At 39.5% G+C, this 21,103-nt stretch overlaps 1 protein-coding gene across 1 annotated transcript; it reads left to right on the top strand.

Annotated features, from left to right (window-relative positions):
- The first annotated feature begins 2,391 nt into the window (after positions 1–2,391).
- On the top strand, positions 2,392–18,422 carry LOC134464206 (GTPase IMAP family member 4-like). Its single transcript, XM_063217679.1, has 3 exons — positions 2,392–2,467; positions 10,326–11,337; positions 18,401–18,422. The coding sequence occupies exons 1-3, from the start codon at positions 2,392–2,394 to the stop codon at positions 18,420–18,422; spliced, it is 1,110 nt and encodes a 369-aa protein (XP_063073749.1).
- Positions 18,423–21,103: the final 2,681 nt, after the last annotated feature.

Here is a 21,103-nt window from a genome sequence, read left to right as displayed (position 1 = left end):
CAGCTGTTAAACCCTTTAATGCATGGCGTTATACCTTTGTCGTTACCAGAGTTACCATAGTGTATTACTAAAGACCCTGTGTTATGTAGTGTGGCACTATGACAGAACCTTTTTGATGACAATAACAGTGTTCCACTGGTTGAACGGTGTGCATGAAAGGGCTACATGTAACTAATTCAAACTTTCCATGCACAACCTACCATCTTGTATTGGGGTAGTGGACTGCTCATCAACACTATCCCTAGGCTGCTGGCTTGTGTGGGCATCTGCACTGGTGCTGGTACTGGCTGTAGCTGACTCTGACTCTTTTTTTTCTTGATAAAGAAGCTCTCAATATCGTTTCTTCTCTTCATCTTAATGCCACTCACTGGAGGAAATGTAATCAAATCAATGCAACCAATTAATCATTCAATCAACTCACTTCTAAGCATAGTAACTGGCTACAATATCAGAGGGATTATTGTCGAATTGGCAGAGTACACATGTTGTGTTCATGAGTTTTGTGTTTGTGGTTGTGGTTCCCCTTAGAGTAACAACTTTGACTTCATTCAACAATGTCAGAATACAAAAAAACCTATATTATTGATGTTGACAGTGTCAGATGTCAAAGCAGTGGCATATGGTTTTAACAAAGAAATTACATGACGTGAATTTCAAGTCTGAGGCGCCGTCGCCTGCAAGGCAATTACAGCTGTGAGCAGTGGCTGATTCTAAAGCCGTGGCTGCAGGGTTTTAGCAAAGAAATTACATGACGTGAATTTCGTTGGTGAACAAACTCACATCTGTACCATGATTTTGTGTGCGTGACGATTTATTTTCGCTACGTTTGAACAAAAGGATTACGATATATTGACACATTTGAGGTCAAATATGTACCGCAAATTTAGCTATTGGGGGGGAGTCATACTCTGAAGTGGACTAGCGCTGTGGGTTTAGGCAACACATCTGTGACTGATGTGAACTTGCTTACTCTAAAGAGGCAGAGGTGCTCTTTACTATGACTTACTCCGACTTTATTTAAGTTTGATTTAAACTCCAAGAAAAGTCAAGACAATCGAAGAAGCAAAGGAGAAGCTTCTCACTGAGAGAAGGCATCACAACAATCACAGTCCAGCTTAGCATTAGTTCATTTCACATGCTAGGTTTCGAGCTAGGTACTGACGTCTGCCTACCGATCCTGACTGTAGATAACAACCGACTACCCTTTCCAATGTGTGGCCAATGGGCCAATGCTATCCATGCCATGTCCCTATCCAAACGGTTTCATATTAACTATCCTGTTATCAACAAAAAAATAAACTGACGTGCACGTTAGGATTGTGCTGTGCTACTAACTTGGTTTGCAGCTGCCACAACACTAACTTGCTCTCATTTAGTCATGTTGTTGTTTCGTGTAGCTATCTCGTATTTTGGCTCTTCCTGGCTGCTAATACTTGCATAAAGTTTTCAAAATTAGGTTTTCCAACACATTCAGACAACCAACAAATCATTAAATTGCCATACCTTATTGTCCAAATTAGACTGTCCAGGCAGTTAGTGGATGCGGTCTCTCGTGAAGGAACTGCAGGTGACACAGTGCTCCTCAGCATCGCTGGTGCGGGGTTGCCAGATCTTTCACGATAAATAAGCGACTATAGGGGCAGCAGGCGACACGCAGTGGTCATCTCGTGTAAGCCTACTGATCAGAAATCAGCCTTGTGCAGCATCAGTCCAACGACTGTCGTGTTAGTTAAAGTGTAAAACTGACCCTAGATCTGTCAGCCAGCGATCACCATGGATTGACAGTTTTCTCTTGTTTGTTGTTGGGTTGACGAACTTGAATGATTACCTGATAATTACCTATTATTGGTCTTATACTGTTGTTATTATTGTATATTTATTTATTTATTTATTTTTAAAAATATATTTTTTTATTAATTACTTGTCGAATCAAGGGTGGCCAGTAGGGTGGACAATAGCGTCCCAGGGGTGGCCTTGGCCACCCCCTGCCCCCCCCTAGAATCGCCAGTGGGTCAAGTTATCCAGCCGTTCTAATGGAGGAACCACAGTTCAAAGCCAATGGAATACTCCCGGTACCAGGCTCCAACACCTTCAGTCCTGGTCTGAAACAGAGAAGTAGCGAAATACTATGTATTAAATACAATGCGTTTATGATCGGGGGTAATATCAAACAATACATCAGTTCGGCTACACCATTTACTACTAATATAATGAAAGTAGCTTTATTTGTATAGCACAATTATACAACACATGTAGCTCAAAGTGCTTTCACGATTTGTGAGGGAAGATGTTGGCAGCATTCATGCAGGTGGCTAGATCAACAGTATTAAGCGGTGGAAAAATAATAAAGTCAGAATACAACATAAATGTCACCAACCTTTAAATGACAACATGGACCACGAGCGGAGCCGGGTCCTTCAAGTCACCAAGGTCAAGTTGTCCAGCCGTTCTAATGGGCGATTCCCAGGTTAAAGCCAACGGAATGCTCCCTGTTCCAAAAACAAACACCTTCACTCCTCATCTGAAAAGAAAAGTACCATTAAATTCTTTATTTGCAATATACAGTATACTAAATAAAATGGTTCATACTGTAAAAGATCCAGACAAACACAGAGGGAATTTAGTGGCGCCCGACTGGTAATGTTTGAGGCCAGACCCACACACAGTTCTGACAATATAATGTTAAAATTTCCATTACAGATTGCAACCTAAAAGTGCAATTGAAACATATATTTTCTGCATATTTTATTTTAAGAGAAAAGAATATCATTAAGCATATTTGGAACCAACATTTCTACTTATTTAACCAATATGTTCAAGCAAATCAAGCACAAAAACAATGTGGCAAACCAAAGAAGGGCTTGAATCGTTTTTATGAGTGTAGCCTACACCCTCCTCATAGTTTTTTTTTTTAAACAATTCAACATCTGACCAAAGTGAGTACTCCGGCACCCCTATGCGAAAATGCCCAGAAAGAGTCAGGTGCAGGACAATAAAAGTAATAATCCAGTGAAAGAGTAATAGAATAGTCCAGTGAAGTGAATAAAGTCTGCAACAGTGCTTCTCTTCTGTTAAATTTAGATTTACAAGAATGGCTTGATGCCCCCCAATGGTCTTATTGAACATTTTGACATCATGTTTAAATAGTACATATGCAAAAGGTCTCCTGTTGGAGTAACCTTTTTCCTCGGTCACTGCCTCTAGGTGACTTGTCTGACACTGACACTATGCCCTGCACTTCTTTCATCACTGGTACTCATAGTGCTGGTACTGTTTGTCAAGGATGCCTGATGAAGACCTGAGGGTCGATACGTTACGCTCTCACTATTCAATTGAACAGAAGACAAGCAGTGTTGAGGACTTAATTCACTTTAACTTACCTGTATTGAAAGCATCCAAATGTTGGCAGCATTAGTGTCAAACCATGTCAGTACCAGTAGCATGCCTCACTGGAGGCAAAACACACTTGACTTCGAACTTCTCACTTGGATACCGTCACACGTACTTGACCATCTAAAACAAAATCGTTTATCTTGGGCTTATCAGACCACAAGAAATGGTCCAAAGCACTGTGATACTGAAGCAAATCATGCCTCACTGAAGACCTTTCTATTAGGGATGCATATTATCGATTAATTCATTAATCATTAGTTGATAGCCTTATCGATCGACTTACGATTAATTGATAAGCTGCGTTTCCCCCCCGAAATCTCAATGTTTCTAGAAAAAAACTACTAAATCTAAAAATTTTCATTAAAAATTGAGATAAAATACCACATTTGAATTAATTCTATTTCCCGGTGATAGGTGATTTAAATATTCCCACTATTCACACCGCTCTTCACAAACACTCTTCACATGTCCATTTCACCTGGGTCTCTTGTCAGTTGAATTGTCGATTAATTACGATTAATTTTTTAAATCGATTAATTCATTGATCGATTACAGTTGATTAATTGATTAATCGTTTGCATCCCTACTTTCTATGCATTTTCAAATAGGGGTGCACTCAGTTTTCGCTGTCAGAGGTTGAGGTGTCATTTTGATAAACAGCTTCAAAATATCCTTAACACTGATATCCATTAAATCATTGGAACTGAATATGTTCAAGCTTAGTTGACACCCTTTAACTTTGATTAAAAACAACTCTAGTGTAATACCATGTCTCAGATAACTTAATTAAATGTGTTTGTATTTCATGTGTTTCCTCATGTAATAGAAGACTACAGTGGACAAGTGACCATGAAGGATTCATAGCCCCCAGGCCCCACCCCAGCTGCAGTAGGAGGTAGTTGCCTGTTTCGCAGGCCACTGAAGAAAAAGTCTGTACTAGCTGCATAGAGTCAGCAGCTGTCGGACTTACTGAAAAGGCAAGAGAGGCAGGAGGAGTAAGATAGAGAGATGCTAACCTCTCGGACAACGTCCGACAAGCGCCTCTAAACCTAAACATGATTCCCACTAGTACACATTGTACTTGTTTAATTTAAATATACATGGAAATATTTGTGAAATGTTATTTAATATTTAATATTAATTATTAATATTTATTAAATGCATTTTTGTGAATTATGCCCATGTTTGTTTTTAATATACATATTCATTTCATGTGAATTCTGTGGTCTTTCACAAATGGATGTGACTCATCAGGTGACGAATCAGGGCATCTCTTATTGCCGCTGCCTCAGTGTCCTCAGCTGACTCAGGATCTTCTCCTCTGCTTTATAATGTTACATTCAACTCTTCAAGTGTTAATTCAACAGTACAATAACACTAAAATGATTGGGACCATATGCTCAAAGCAGTGTTGACTTAAGACTGCAAATTTTACTGTGTGATAGGCGCACAGCCTCAGACAAAAAAAATATCACCTGTCATGTAGGATGTTCATTCAGTTGATGTTAGTCCTTTTCACACTGACAGAGGTATAGGGGATGGTCATGGGGGGGAGGTGTTGCTCTCACGGGTCTAGGCCTACTGTAGTCTGGGATGGCCTGTAAATCCTGCCATAAGCTCTGTGCGTCTCTGCTATCTGAGAAGTGTGGAGTTATTTTGTTTGTGTAGTCCTTTTTTGCCTTGGGATAGGTTAGCCCTTGCTGGTCAGACTAGGTAGTTTTGAGTTGGGTGATTCATCATTTTTCTAAAAAAAAAAAAAAAAAAAAGCTAAAATGACTGAATGAACATCCTCCACGACAGGTGATTCCATACTTTTTTTTTTGCCAGGGGCTGTAACATTGTAAAAATTGCAATTGTATTGTAGGGCCTAAAGCTAGTTTAAAAAGTGCTATTGCCACCCGTTTCCCCAACGAAACATCTGCTCTCCTGCTCGCATAGTCAGGCCTCATAGCCTACCTCTCGAAACAGATTTTTGCTGACTCGAAAAACAGTCAGGAACTGACTGTCCGTATGTTGACACGTCCATCTCCCACCACAAACAGCACCTTTGGTGCTGCCAGGTTACTGGCGATCTGCGAGTACTACCAAGTAAAAAGGACACTCATTAGGCTACGTAGGCCTATGCGAGTCGCCTTCTCCGGGCTGTCATCCTTTTTCTGATAACAATTATTGCGGATAGTATATTGATTATTAATAACACACGTAGATTGTCCATCTTGTTTTGTCGGTCAAGGCTATATATATAAACTTTATTACAGGCTCAGGGCCCAAATTGGACACATTACAATACACACATCAACAATACAATAAAAAAATACACATACAATAAAAGGAAGCTAGTGAAGGCATTCATGCCAGTGTTCCCAGATAGTAGACATATATCTTACAGAGCTACGACTTGGATCAACCAATTGAGCGATAAGCTCATTTTTTGCACAATCAAGCCTGCTCATGAACTTAAAGGTTAGATTTCTGAACAGTGCCATAAAAGTAGTTAGACCAAATTTGCAGAATAACCCACTGGCTCTAGTACTCCTTGGTTTCTTTAGGAGGATCCTAAGACAATCATTGTAAGCTACCTTCAGTTTCAGTAGACTCTCCTTCTTGTATCTGATCCAGAGAGGAGCTGTATAAAGAGGGGAGCAGTAAGTTCTAAACAGGTTGACTTTGACATCAGTAGTGCAATGATGGAATTTTCTAACCAGCATATTGGCTTGGACATATAGCAATTCTCACACACAATAAATGCTACCTTTTTCTTTTGACATAAACCTTCTAAAAGAGTGACGCAGGGGATGGAAAACTACCAAGCGCGACAGAAATATGTGGATTAACGAGAGGCATTGTGACGTAGCTTAAATACAAAAAATACTTTTTTGATGGAAAACGGTTCTGGTGCAACTTTTGTTGCTTTAAATAAAATCGATACAGGGTACAAGTCGCTTCAGAATTGTATGGAAAAAGGATTACAGTAGCTGAAGTACAATAAAATAATGTGTGCTGCCCTGTTTTTACACTCTCATATCTCCTCAAATTGTGCAAGTTTTCAAATGAAATTAATAATGACACAACCCTGCTCTCAATGTCAAAACTGAGATCGCTTTTCTAGGGCAAATGGTTCAGTCAAACAATTGACATCTTCCAGCCTATGCGCTGACCTGTTCACTCACACTTTTCTTAATGAATGGAGAAACCTTATAGGGGACTCATAGGGATTTTAACACTGCTCTCTCTCAAACATTTTTTAGAGTTGGCTAATGATCTTAAAGGGACACTGCAGGAAATGGTCAAAAAAGGTACTGCAACTATGCTGCTCATTGAGACTGGGTTGGCTATCACCAAATTTGATATTTACATGAACGTTTACTAAGTAATAAACAAATATTTTCTAGTATGGTCCAAGTAGAGTCATTTTTGCTGCTAAAAATGGCTATTTCCGGAAATTCAAAATGGTGGACCATGGAGAAGATCCCCCTTTTCATGTATGAAAAGTGCATTTTTTACTTAGAATTTGATGATGGTGGTAAGTATTCATGAAAAAGGTAACATTAGTGAATGGGTAGCATGAATTCTGGAAATAAACAACTAAAAATCTCACACAGTGTCCCTTTAACACAATTAGTAGTCGGAGCCAAGACCTCTCTGACAATGCCTTTACCTAGTCGATAGGTGAAGCTGTTTATTTTGTTTGAAAACCGAAGACAGGACTGGTCACCTCTCACTCTAACTGCCACTGTTTGTGACATCATCATTCTGAACATTCTACCATACATTTCAATGAGGGTAATAACAGATCGAAAACGAAAAGGAACCACGAGGAAAAATGAGTCTGGTGATCGAATTAAATTAAAAAAAATTAAAATAAAAGGGGGTAGGCCAGCGAGCAATGTACCCAGAGCCCTTTACGAACCGGTCGTTTTGGTGCTCGTACCGCGACTCTCTCTCGAACGCTGCGACAATTCAGAGCCGGCGTGTGAATGCATGGTGATTTCCATAGGTCGAGGTGAAAGTGAAAAATGTAGATTACGAAATAAGAATAAACTGTCAGAGAACAATTAGTAGCTCGCAAGCATACTTATTATTAATAATAGTAATGATAATAATAATTATAATAATAATAATAATGACAGCAACAATTATAATGATAACTTCATTTTATATAGCGCCTTTCATAGACCCAAGGTCACTTTGTAAAAAAGATGGCTGGGGTTGGGGATGGGGTTAGAAGGCATACAGTCATGGCCAAAAGTATTGGCACCCCTTCAATTCTGTTAGAAAATACTCAATTTCTTCCAGAAAATGATTGCAATCACAAATTCTTTGTTATTAATATCTTCATTTGTTTTTCTTGCAATGAAAAAACACAAAAGAGAATGACAAAAAGTCAAATGAATGATCATTTTACACAAAACTCCAAAAATGGGCCGGACAAAAGTATTGACACCCTCAGCCTAATACTTGGTAGCACAACCTTTAGACAAAATATCTGCGAACAGCCACTTGCGGTAAGCATCAATGAGCTTCCTACAACACTCTGCTGGAATTTTAGACCATCCTTGAGGTGATTTGAAGGGTGCTTTCTCCAAACTATCATTGTGAGATCTCTCCACAGGTTTTCTATGGGATTAGGGGGTGGACTCCTACATTATGCTGCAAAATTTGTTGATAGTCTTTAAACTTCATAATTTCATGCACACGGTCAAGCAGTCCAGTGCCAGAGGCAGCAAAGCAACCTCAAAACATCAGGGAACCTCTGCCATGTTTGACTGTACGGACCGTGTTATTTTCTTTGAAGGCCTCATCTTTTTTCCTGCATTCATTTGAATGGACAGGAAAACACTGAGGCCTTCAAAGAAAAGAATACGGTCCGTACAGTCAAACATGGCAGAGGTTCCCTGATGTTTTGAGGTTGCTTTGCTGCCTCTGGCACTGGACTGTTTGACCGTGTGCATGGAATTATGAAGTCTGAAGATTATCAACAAATTTTGCTGCATAATGTAGGAGTCCACCCCCTAATCCCATAGAAAACCTGTGGAGGGGTCTCACAGTGGCAGTTTGGAGAAAGCACCCTTCAAATCTCAAGAAGGATGGTCTAAAATTCCAGCAGAGTGTTGTAGGAAGCTCATTGATGGTTACCGCAAGTGGCTGTTCGCAGATATTTTGTCTAAAGGTTGTGCTACCAAGTATTAGGCTGAGGGTGTCAATACTTTTGTCCGGCCAATTTTTGGAGTTTTGTGTAAAATAATCATTCATTTGCCTTTTTTTCCATTCTCTTCTGTGTTTTTTCATTGCAAGAAAACAAATGAAGATCTTAATAACAAAGAATTTGTGATTGCAATCATTTTCTGGAAGAAATTGAGTATTTTCTAACAGAATTGAAGGGGTGCCAATACTTTTGGCCATGACTGTAGGCCTTATTGAACAGAGGGGATTTTAGGTGAGTTTTGAAGGAAATCAGTTGGGAGTCTTGGTGTATGTGGAGATGTAGACTGTTCTAGAGGATAGCGGTAGCAGACAGCTCAGAAACCAAGTCTGGTGCAGGGGGTGACAAGTTGGTCCTTGCCAGAGGACCTCAGTGACAGACTGGGAGTAGGTTTGAAGGAGTTAAGAGAGGTATTGCAGTAGTTTTCCTAGAAAAAATTAGTGCACCCGTTTTAGAGCCATTGCTTTAACTGCTTTAACTTTAACTGGAGTATGGTATGCCATGCATGGACAACCAAGGGCGCCTGGAGCCGTACGCACTGTGCGTACCTTCACCAGTGGAGGAAGTTTTTTTTTTTTTTTTAATAAATATTACGCCTATTGTGTCTTCTATGAATGTTGTGACAATGCAACATATTATATGAGAAGAAGCAGCATGAAGCAAATTAAAGAGCAGAGACTATGGTTGGGCACCATTAATTTACAAAGGCAGATAGCCTGCTTTTTGCTTCTGTGCGTAAAACTCGTGCGCTCCTGAAAAAAGATACAGTAACAAGTTCTAGTTCCATCAGCGGAATTCTAACTTGAGCGGCTACCTCCAGTCAGACATAGCCCACAAATTTAAGTCTAGTAGTTCTAGTTAGCAAAGACAGCTCTCCATTTCCCACTTCCACTTGGAATAACATATAGCCTATGTCGTGGCGTCGTCGATGGCAGAAAAATCAAATAACCATAGCCTACTTGTTTCATCCCCATGCACGAGAGAGAACACAAGTGCATGCAGGCCTTCGTAGTAGCATAGTCGGGGAAGTCGCTGCAGTTCAATGTCGCAGTTAAAAAAAAAAAAAGTAATAGTAAGGATAGCCAATAGCCAAAAGGTTTTCAAAACCGTATAGGCCAACACCTTGTCAACGTCAACAAGTTACCTTGTTTCCTAGCCTAAAGCAATAAGAAAAATTGACGACTGATAAAGAAAACCACCCCAGACATACTGACTATACTCCAATCCTATGTTTTTTTTCCTCCTCCGCTGTCATCGTCCGCTGTCATTTCTCCGGTTTTTTTTTTTTTTTTGGGGGGGGGGGGTTGGTGCGTACCTTACTGGTCAAGTCTGCAGGCGCCCCTGTGGACAACTATCTGGCATGTGTTGGGCTTGGAAACATGCCAGAAACATGTTCCTACAAACCTGATGTACGTCAAATATTTACATCAGAGCATGTTTTGAGGAGGAAATGTCATCAAGGGCAGCTAATTTTCAGGTTTCATGGCCCAGCCAGTACTCCAACCATAACCCTCTACTGTTTTAAGCAACATGTTATTTTTCATTGTTCTGCAATTAACTTTGCTCTTTGATACCTGTGGGCATTATTCACAACAAAACCAGCTCTGGCTCTGAGATACAGAACGTTTAAACAGGCTTGTAACAACTGTGAGAAGGATGTTATATTTTTTTTATTTTGTGGTCTGTGAATGCTTTTATTTCTCACCATGTCTGCTGTTTTATTATTTAGATACACTTGGATCGAACACAGATTGTGTCAGGATTGTCCTGATTGGAAAAACGGGAGTTGGAAAGAGTGCAACAGGAAACACCATCTTAGGAAAAAAAGTTTTCGAAACTTCCATTTTCAGTACATCAATGACAGAAGTTTGTCAAAAGGGCACAGCAATAGTAAATGGCCAAGCTGTTGCTGTTGTTGATACACCAGGGCTGTTTGACACAAAAGTGCCCAATGAAGTGATTAAGAAAGAAATAATGAAGTGTTTCAGTTACCTGGCCCCCGGACCACACGCCTTCCTGTTGGTTCTGTCTATTGGCAGTAAGATGACAGCTGAAGAAAGGGAAACAGTGAATCTAATCAAAGGTGCTTTTGGCACCAATGCAGAGAAATTCATCATCATTCTTTTCACCAAAGGGGATGGTCTGGAGTGGTTTTCTATCGAAAATTACGTTAAGAAAGGTGATCGAGAGATTAAAAAGCTAATTGATGATTGTGATGGACGTTTTCATGTGGTCAACAACAAAGAGAAAGATCCTAGTCAGGTGATTGATCTTATGAAGAAAATCAATATAATGGTGAAGAACAATGGTGGAGACTGTTACACCAATGAGATGTTTCAAATGGCTGAAGACGCAATTAAGAAGAAGTTTGAAAAACTGATGAGGGAGAGGGAGGAGGAAATTCAGAGGGAAAAAGAACAACTTCAGGCCAAGTTTGAAGAAGACCTAAGAGTGATGATGAAAGAAAAAACAGAGGAACTAGAGAGGGAACGAAAAGATAGAGAAATTATGCTGAAAGAAAAGGAAGAGTCTATGAAGAATGAGATGAAAGAAAGATATGAGAAAGAGAAAAGGGACAGGGAAGAAGAGGATGATAGAAGGAGAGAGGCCCAGGAACAGATATGGGCAAAAACGGTCCAGGAACTCAAAAGGAAACAGAAAGAACAGGGAGAACAGATGGAGAGGGATCACACAGAACGTATTAAAGAAGAAAGAGATAAAGCAGAAAAAGAACAGAAGCAGTTACTTGAGAAGCAAAAACAAGAAAGAGACCGCTTTGCTGAACAACAAGAAAAAGAAAGGGAAAGAAGGTCTGAAGAGGAGAAAATGAGAATGGATAGTATGGAACGTAAAAGAGAGCATTTAGAATCTCAGGTGAAGGAGGCAGAGAAAATGACTGAATCGGTTTGTATGCAACGAATGAATGAGTTAAGGGAATGGGAAGAAGAACGAAAAAATGCAAAGGAAAAAGAACAACGTGAGAGATTAGATTGGGAAAAGCAGCAAAATGAAAGAAAAGAAGAATTTGAAATTCAGATGGAAAGAGAACGAAGACTACGGGACATTAAAGAGGAAGAGAGGCGAGAGCAAGAAAGGAAGGACAGAGAAAAACTGGAAAAGGAACATGCAAATAAAATAAAAAATATGAAGAAGACATTAGCACGACAAGAAAAGGAGTGGGAGAAAGCAAGAGCTGAGGAAAGGGAAAGAAGGGAGAAAGAGGATGAGAAGAGCAGAAAGAGGTTCAAAACACTACATGAAGAGTTTGAGCATGAACAGGAGAAAGAGAGCAGGAGGAGAAAGAAGGAGGATGATGAGAGAGAGGAAAAACATAAGAAAAAGTTAGAGAAAATGGAAGAAGAAAATCAAATGAAATTCGAGATGTTGACTAAGAGATTTGAAGATGAGGTCCAAAAGAAAGCAGAGGAAGTCAACAACTTCCTTGATAGAATAACTGACTTAAAAAGTAAACACCTCCTCGAAGTAGACAAATTAAATGCAACAATTACAGAACAAACGTTGAATGTAGAACGGTTAATCAAAACAATTCAAGAGTGGAGGGAGAAGCACGACCAAAAAAGTTGTGTGCTTCTCTAATCGATCTGTATTTTGACATTAGAGAGAATCATCCCTTTGTTCAAGTAAATACTGTATAGCTTAGCCATTTGTCCATCTTCAATATAGACAGTGTAGAGTCTACAGGCACGAAAATAGGTTGTGTGTCTGACGATACATGCACATCAATATATTCACGTTCACTTAATGTCTCCGGGAGCAGTGTGAGTCCGAGAGGTTCGCGGGATGCCTTACACACTGCGCACAGTCAGCGCCCATGTTCTATCCGCGGGCAGCAGCCATTCATTTTCAATGGAACCCGCTCATTGAACACGGATGTCCGCGTAGGAAAATAGAATCGAGTTCTATTTTCAAGGAGCATCGCAGACATGTCCGGTCGGGCCACGCTTGCACCGCGCTCCTGTGTGCAAGGTATGATCTGTTTACATGTATTCTAACCGTTTCGGACTGCTACTGGACACGTTCAGTGGACGTCCACGCCGTTGGTGTGTATGCACCATCAGGGGGAAGTTTAAGATAAAATTGCCCGGATGTTTTTTGTCCCAGTCCAGCCCCATTTGCAAGTGTTTGAGGTTAAAAATGTATACACTGTAAGCTATACAAAGTCTTTGCTTGAAATTGGTATATCGCTGACATAACCAGCTGCTTGTTCTGTGTAAAATTTTTTTTTAATTAATTATTTATTTGTAGTTTTCACACGAAACCTTATGTAAAAACAAACTCTTCTCTTTCAGTCGCTCGTACGACTGCTCTACTATGGGTAATACTCATCATAATACTCATACACAATACTCAATCACAATACTCATACATCATGAATACATTTACCATCCCTGCCGAAGGCAAAAAGGCTGGCCTTTTCCCGTTGTCCTCGGGGGCTATAAAAGGCAGCGCACACCTGCGCACATCCTCCGATTTACTTTACCTCGAGTAATTCAGTTTAACTGTCCGACGAGAACCTTGTCTGAGTAGTAACGGTTAAGGACGCTGAATTACTAAAGTAAAGCTTCGGTCTTCAACTCCCAGACGATCTTCGAAAGCAGTGAAGTGGGCAAGTATGAAGACTGGACTGAAGACCAGCATTCTTCTCTGCTAGTTTTGGTAAAGTAAGACAATACTCCAGCCACTCAGTTTGCCAATAAAGCTGTTGATGGAGGACCACCAGATCAATACCCTGACATGGTCAGCCCAAACGTCAGGCCCAAGAAAACCTCTGGAATGTGATCAAGAGTTTTTAAGTTAATATCAACTTGTTTTCTTTGACTTTTTTTAGATTTGGAAACATTGCATCTTATGTGTTATTTTGACCATTAAAATAAATCTAAATGACAATGGTAGTTAGTAAAATGAAATAACAATGTTTGCTTTACTCAAACACACACCTATCCATAGCAAACTCAGATTTTTTTCCGAAGTGGTCTCTCAATTTTTGCCAGAGCTGTATATGTCTCCAGTTCTCTGAAGGAGTGGAGAGAGAATGCTCTCTAGTTCTCCCTTCTCGCTCTTGAAAGCTGAGGATCTTGGTGGAAGAGAATGTGCCTTTTATAGCCCTGTGATGCCGCAGACTCTGTGCGAGTCATCACGGCTCCCTATGCGGGCGCCATTGAACATTTGAAACGCCATTCCCTCTTTGAAACTTTCATGTCTCTTGCTAATATTAATCATGGACTTACTTTTCTGCTACGTGAAAGTTTTACAACATGTTTGCAATGTGTTTTATGCCTGGAGGTCTAACGTATGGGTGCACATATTACTTAGAGTCACGAGGGCTTCATTCATATTCAAACAATTCACGCATGCATCCACACAGTCAAAACGACACAACAGAACATACACAAACGGTGAAAACGCTGCATGTGTCCTTTTGTGTAAATATTACATTACATGACATTACATTGCACTTAGCTGACGCTTTCATTTATTCAAAGCGACTTACAGTTGGTTACAGTCCCTGGAGCAACGTGGGGATAGGTGCCTTGCTGAAGGGCACTTCAGCCATGGATAGAGATGTAGGGAGAGGTCAGGGGGGCTTCGAACCCGCAACCCCTAGATTGAAAGACCAACTCTCTAACCACTAGGCCACGGCTGCCCACAAATATGCCTATGGCAACAATGTTCGATCTTTTAGTAATGTAACCGCTAGGTTTTAAGATGTCTAAGTGCATCCACTAATGTTTTCTTAGCGTTTGAAAACTTACCAGTGCTTCCTCATTACCGCATCTTCCTAAAAGATGCGCGTCAGTGTTTGACAATGCTATATTCCCGTGGGAGAGTTGTGAGTGCACATGGTTGCACCCTCGCGGTAATATTTTGGTGTTTAGAACACTAAATGACTGTGTTAATGTCTGTTCATGAGTAATATGTTTATTTAGAAGGCTTAGTATGATGTATGTAGTAATGGTACCATTTTAATCCGTGATATTTAATGTTAATGTCATTCTGATTTTTAGCACCCCTATAGTTTCTTGCTGTAATGGTATAGTCCACCTGCGTGGTGCGTCAGGTAGCCCTGATAATGGGGAATTTGCTCAGTAGCAGGGAGAGCTCCTTGGTGAACGGACGTGCGTCCATGCTCCCAATACTCAGATGTGTGAGTAACGTTGTGAACTTGAAACTCTGATTGTGAGCCTGTGGCTATTTTGTTTATTTTCCCATTTTGTTATGTTGGCTTATGAGTGATTCTACAACTCCCCTACGCTTTTGGCAAAAGCAAAATGTCAATTATCAGTATTTTTTTCAACTAAATGACCTAGATGTTTACATAGTGTATATATTTAAGTTTCCAAACAAACAAATTGCCAAGCTTAATCTTAAATCATTTGATAAGTACTCTAATGAAAGCGAACATTTGCTTGATTATTTTGTCAACAGTGTTATGGACAAATACTATGTCATTTCAAACATATATACAAATACTACAGAGTTGACACAACATACGTTTGAAAGTGCTTATGTCCCTTAGCAATAATGGTGTCATTATGAAATATGAAAATGTGATTGTTGAGCTTCATAAGTAGGATTTTATGATTCACTGTGATACAGACAGACACATTTTCCATTATAAATCCCTGTAACGTCTGATTTGAATTGAGTGTCTGTTCATATGATTTTTTCAACACATAAGGGATCAATAGCTCAAAAACACTTTCAAAACAGTCAACCGTGTTACTCAACTGTGTTACGGTCAACAGTGCAGGCCGGGGAACAAGTCTGCACTTTTTAAGAAGAAAAAAAAACAGAGCAGACGAACCCATCTCCCTAGAACACAAATTATTTTGTTTGTTTGTCTGTCAATATGGAGATAAATTGGCAAAAACATACTCCTCCTCAACTGTCATCAGTGTTGCCAGATTGGGCTGGTTCCCGCCCAATTGGGCTGCTTAGGATGGCCGTGTGCGGGTAAAAATGGCATTTATCAGAAAAACCAGACCACTTTGTGCCATAGAAATCAATAGAATTGGGCGGGATTTTGTGCTTCTAGGTGGGTTTTGAACATTTTTTGGGCTGGAAATCATCAGCCTCATCTGGCAACCCTAACTGTCATAGCTAATTGTAACACCATTGTTTTTATGGTGTTGTGCTAACTGAGGACCTCAGAAGTTCCACCATAACACCTTAATCAATTCATGCATTTGTATGCTTTATCTGTGTTTTTCTACATGTGATTTCTAATTCAGATTCTTATGAATATGTTGACAACACAGTTGACAGGCAATTTTCCCGCTATGAGAACATGAAAAAGATTGGATTAAATTATGGAAGGATGGAGCTCAAAACTTACCAAAAAGTCTTCCCATATCCTGCCAAAGAGGTTATGACATCACGTGATGTTATTCGTATGGCCTAAGACCAAACCATTACTGATTTATGGAGGGGGTTTCAGACCGTGACACGGTTAACACCGTTTTCGTGGACACACACAAAATGGTAAATTTCATGTATAATGGAAAGGACAGTGGTCTTTCTGACAGTTTTGTCATATTGTGATGATTACTGTGAATCAACATTTGCAATCGTCTTGGGCAAAAAAAGTTTCTTTACATGCTAATATGAAGACTGAATCTGACATTTGGAAAACGGGACGGCATGAAAACGCCCAAAACCAGTATTAAATATTCATTCTTGCTGAGGGAAATAATTCCATGTCTACACTTTCTGTATTATATGAAAGATAAATGTTTTCTAATGTCCAAAACATCATTGGATGCAGTTAATAGTTAGTGGAATTGGCAAATAAAATCCATGGACTTAAAAGCGCAGTCGATTTGTAGAATCACTCTTATGCATACATTTATTTTTCCTGTAAATACAGTGCCCTCCATTATTATTGGCACCCCTGGTTGAGATGTGTTTTTTAGCTTCCAATTATTATTATTTTTCTCTAAATAATATGGGACCTTAATGGAAAAAAAGAGAAAAATCCAACCTTCAATACAAGTGCATTTATTCAGTGGGGAAAAAATCCCACATAAGGAAATAATTATTTGACATCAAATAATGTGTGTCACAATTATTAGCACCCCTGTTGTTAATATTTTGTACAACCCCCTTTTGCCAACAAAACAGCACCTAATCTTCTCCTATAATGTTTCACAAGATGGGAAAAGACAGAAAGAGGGATCTTCAGCCATTCCTCTGTGCAGAATCTCTCTAAATCATCCAGAGACCTGGGTCCTCTCCTCTGTACTCTCCTCTTCAGCTCACCCCACAGGTTCTCAATGGGGTTGAGGTCTGGGGACTGAGATGGCCATGGGAGGAGCTTGATTTTGTGTCTGGTTAACCATTTCTGTGTAGATTTGGCCATATGTTTAGGGTCATTGTCTTGCTGAAAGACCCAGTGACGACCCATCTTCAGCTTTTTGGCAGAGGGCAACAGATTTTGATTTAAAATGTCCTGGTATTTCAAAGCATTCATGATGCCATGCACCCTAACAAGCTTCCCAGGGCCTTTGGAAGCGAAACAGCCCCACAGCATCACTGACCCACCCCCATACTTCACAGTGGGTATGAGGTGCTTTTCAGCATGCGCATCTTTCGTGGCACGCCAGACCCACTTAGATTGTTTGTTGCCAAAAAGCTCAATCTTGGTCTCATCTGACCAAAGCACACGGTCCCAGTTGAAGCCCCAATACCGCTGGGCGAACTCCAGACGTTTGCGTTTATGATTGTGGGTGAGGAAAGGTTTTCTCCGTGCATGCCTCCCAAACAGCTTGTTGGCGTGTAGACAGTGCCTGATGGTTGATTTGGAGACTTTGTGACCCCAGGATGCTACCATTTGTTGTAATTCTGTAACAGTGAGCTTTGGAGATATTTTGATTTCTCTTACCATCCTCCTCACTGTGCGTGGTGGCAAAATAAACTTGGGTCCTCGTCCAGGCTTGTTTACCACTGTTCCAGTTGTTTTGAACTTCTTAATTATTCCTCTCACAGTAGATATGGGCAGCTGCAGTTGAGTGACAATCTTCTTGTAGCCTCTGCCTGACCTGTGAAGGTCGACGCACATCTGCCTCACTTGTATGCTGTGTTCCTTTGTCTTTCCCATGTTTAAGAGTGGATAAGAGAAATGGCCGCGGTGTCACGACATAGTTATACCCCAGGGAAACAGGAAGTGATGAATTACTAATTAAATGTTCCTACATACTCTGGTAAACTTTGTAAACTACTGTAGAAATGACAGAAATGCTTCAATTATATTTATTTCCTGGGAATTGTTAAGGGTGCCAATAATTGTGGAACAGGTGATTTAATGAAAAAGAATTGTTTTTTAGTCAGGGATTTTTTTAATTTTCCTACAATTCATTTGAGTTGAAGGCTACATTTTCCTACAATTTTCAGTGTGACAGTATTCTTCTGCAATAAACACTGAATTTATTTTAAGGCTTTTAACACATCTCAACCAGGGGTGCCAATAATTATGGAGGGCACTGTATGTAAATGCAGGTGTATATATTTTTGGTAACACTTTATTTTAGGGATACATCTATTAGCACTAATACATACAATATTAATGCCTGTGTAAGTAACTTGTAAGGCATGTACTAAGCAAAATAAGACAGTTGTTAGACATTTATTCGCAAATGTCTTGTTCATGCACAATAAGGGATTTATTACCAATATAATCTTAGTAAGGACCTAGTAGACCTAGATTTCTATTTATGAGTAAGCAGTAAGGGCCAGAATACAATGTGTATAAGCTCCTGGTACACTGTGTGAACAAACTCTGAACAGTGTGGAAAAAGATGTGGAATAAGGGTCCCTATTCTAAAGTGATGCATTACTCAGCCCAGATGGCTTAGGGCCCCCACACTACCTAGGCCGCACAGTGTGTCGGGAGCTTATACATATTGTATTCCGCCATTTACTACTTACTAATAAATAGAAATACAGGCTTACTGGTCCTTACTAAGGTTATATTAGTAATAAATCCCTAATTGGGCATGAACAAGACATTTGTGAATACATGCTTAACAACTGTCTTATTTTGCTTAGTACGTGCCTTACAAGTTACTTACACGGGCATTAATATTGTATATATTAGTGCTAATAGATGTATCCATAAAATAAAGTGTTACCCTATTTTTCTACATTTAAGTTTAGTTCAGTTTTTTGTTCATTATTTTCCACTGGCCCACTGGATTTATCTGAATGCACTTGGTGTCGCAAAACACCATCTCTGCCTCCTGCTGGTTCACTGTGCCACCACTCCAAGACCCCTCGACAAACTACTTTTCAACAAGCCCTCAAGGGCGGCAGGAAAGGCCAGCATTTTTGCCTTTGGCAGAGATGGTAAATGTATTCATGATAGTACTACAGAGGATGTATATTACCCGTAGGAGAGCAGTCTTTCTCCACTCCTCCAGAGAACCGGGGACATCATATGTATATAAATTCTTATTAGGGACATCTTGGAGGTTCAAAGAAGTCATGTGGCAATTGGGAAAAGCCATCTAAATCCAGACATCACAACACAATGTAATCGCAGAGGAACCGTATCACTGATGCTGGTTGCTAAGGAAGATGCTTTGCCTAGCAACTGTTGCTATGCAAAAGGTGCACCAAATACAGTATAATATCTGTATACTACAGACTCCAAGCTTTAATATGATATATCATAATCTATTATAACCAACTGCATCATGGCTCTAGAGGCCTTGGCAGAGTACCACTACCGTTCCTCCCTGTCTATATGTCCTTATGTTTTGTACTTAACATTACCATTACATGCCACCACCACTATTAGTGTAGGCCTACTCATTCATTACTCAATGCCTCTTTCAATACTGTTCTTAGCAAATGTCATACACTATATGATAGACAATACATTATGTAGCATTAGTAAACTATTTTCAGTGTTTACAGAAACATCCAACCACATAGGGACACAAATGTCATCCCTCTCAACCTTCAAGAAGCTAGTGAAGACTCACCTCTTCCGAGAAAGCTTCCCTGCTTTACACTCTAACTTAACTAATTCTACTCACCTTGTAGCCTTTAGTTTTAAGTCTCTTTCCTTAGTCGTGATTTGGATTACATACACATTTCAATATCCGTGTTGTTGTTTTTAGTTGGTTTGATGTGTGAACTGTATTGGTTAAGGTTGTTCGTTTTCTTTTACTGTACTATTTTACCATAATTGGATTTTGCTCTGCTGCCCCTTATATACTATATGTGAAATTATATGTAAAATTATTGACATTTTAACATTAACATTTACACATTAAATATCTACAGTACAATGTCTACAAACATGTTTACAATGTATCATTTAAAGTTGCATTTTACAATAAAAATTTGACCACAAAGGGTGCACATCTTGATGTTATTTTGCATGCAATAATTATACTCACTTTGAAGATTACCCCCAGCGACTGTAGGATTTAAATTTGGAAAGCTGCATAGTGCTCACAATGCATAAAAATGAAATATGTAAACATGTGCAGTGTTTCTAAAACTGAATATAACCCCTTTTGTGTATGTTTAAGTACTATATAGGTCCTTATAGATTATAGATCTACATTCATCTAAATACATTTTACAGTAATGAGAAGACACTAAAGGGCTTAAAGCGCTCAGGAGACTTTGCAGGGTAATATTACTCAGGTGCTCATCTGTACCGGGTGAAGTGTAGGTCCAAAAAGGAAGGAAAAAGCAGAGGCACTCTGAGATTTGAGAAAAATATTTAAAACGCCTTTAATTTAATATGGCAAGTTTAGTTTAAAAGCACATGGGCCTACGCGTTGCGGCCATATTGGCCTTCATCAGGGCATGGAATGGGGAGGGTCATGCCCTGATGAAGGCCAATATGGCCGCAACGCGTAGGCCCATGTGCTTTTAAACATTTTACAGCAATTTGCCCTTGCCATACACTTACAAAGGTGAACTGTACTTGCCTAACACATTTTATGTAGAAACAATACTCAGTTTGTACTGAAGAACAAGTTTTGGAAAAGTTATTTGTTAGTTATTTGTAGAGGATTTATTAATTTAAAACACAGATAAGATTTACGCATTGTACTTGAAGATCTGTTCAAAATGTTTTCATATTTCATATAATATTCGTTTTTTTTGCACACCTCTGTAGTTTGACTATAATGCAATGTTTTGGCCATTAGACCCTCTTCAGGTTATTTCATATGAATATGATATAAAATGCAGTTTTTTGTATTTAAACACAATACAATTCACACACAAAGATGAAGGTGTTGAACCAAGAATCAAAATCTGGTAGGAAGGGCCGAACTCAATTGACCTTTCCGCAAACTCCTCCCCCCTTAGCAATGGTTGCTATGTGAGTCAAACTTTCACGTATTCCAGGTTCTCAGCATTAGAATGAATGGCATGCGACATGTTTTCACCCCTGTCAATTTTGGCTTTGCCCATAGAAATCACAAGCAATTTGTTGAGAAACAGCAAGATATAAGATAAAAGTTG

The sequence above is a fragment of the Engraulis encrasicolus genome, chromosome 15 (assembly GCF_034702125.1).
Source record: "Engraulis encrasicolus isolate BLACKSEA-1 chromosome 15, IST_EnEncr_1.0, whole genome shotgun sequence".
Taxonomy (NCBI): Eukaryota; Metazoa; Chordata; class Actinopteri; order Clupeiformes; family Engraulidae; genus Engraulis; species Engraulis encrasicolus.
This window is presented reverse-complemented; position numbering and strand designations above follow the sequence as displayed.

Excerpts from the sequence above, each read along its gene's own strand:
- LOC134464206 (XM_063217679.1), top strand. The coding sequence starts at position 2,392 with ATGGACCACGAGCGGAGCCGGGTCCTTCAAGTCACCAAGGTCAAGTTG. Across the intron at positions 2,468-10,325 it reads TTCTAATGGGCGATTCCCAG|ATACACTTGGATCGAACACA; the intron begins GTTAAAGCCAAC and ends TTTATTATTTAG. Across the intron at positions 11,338-18,400 it reads GCAGAAAAAGAACAGAAGCA|TGTGGAAAAAGATGTGGAAT; the intron begins GTTACTTGAGAA and ends AACTCTGAACAG.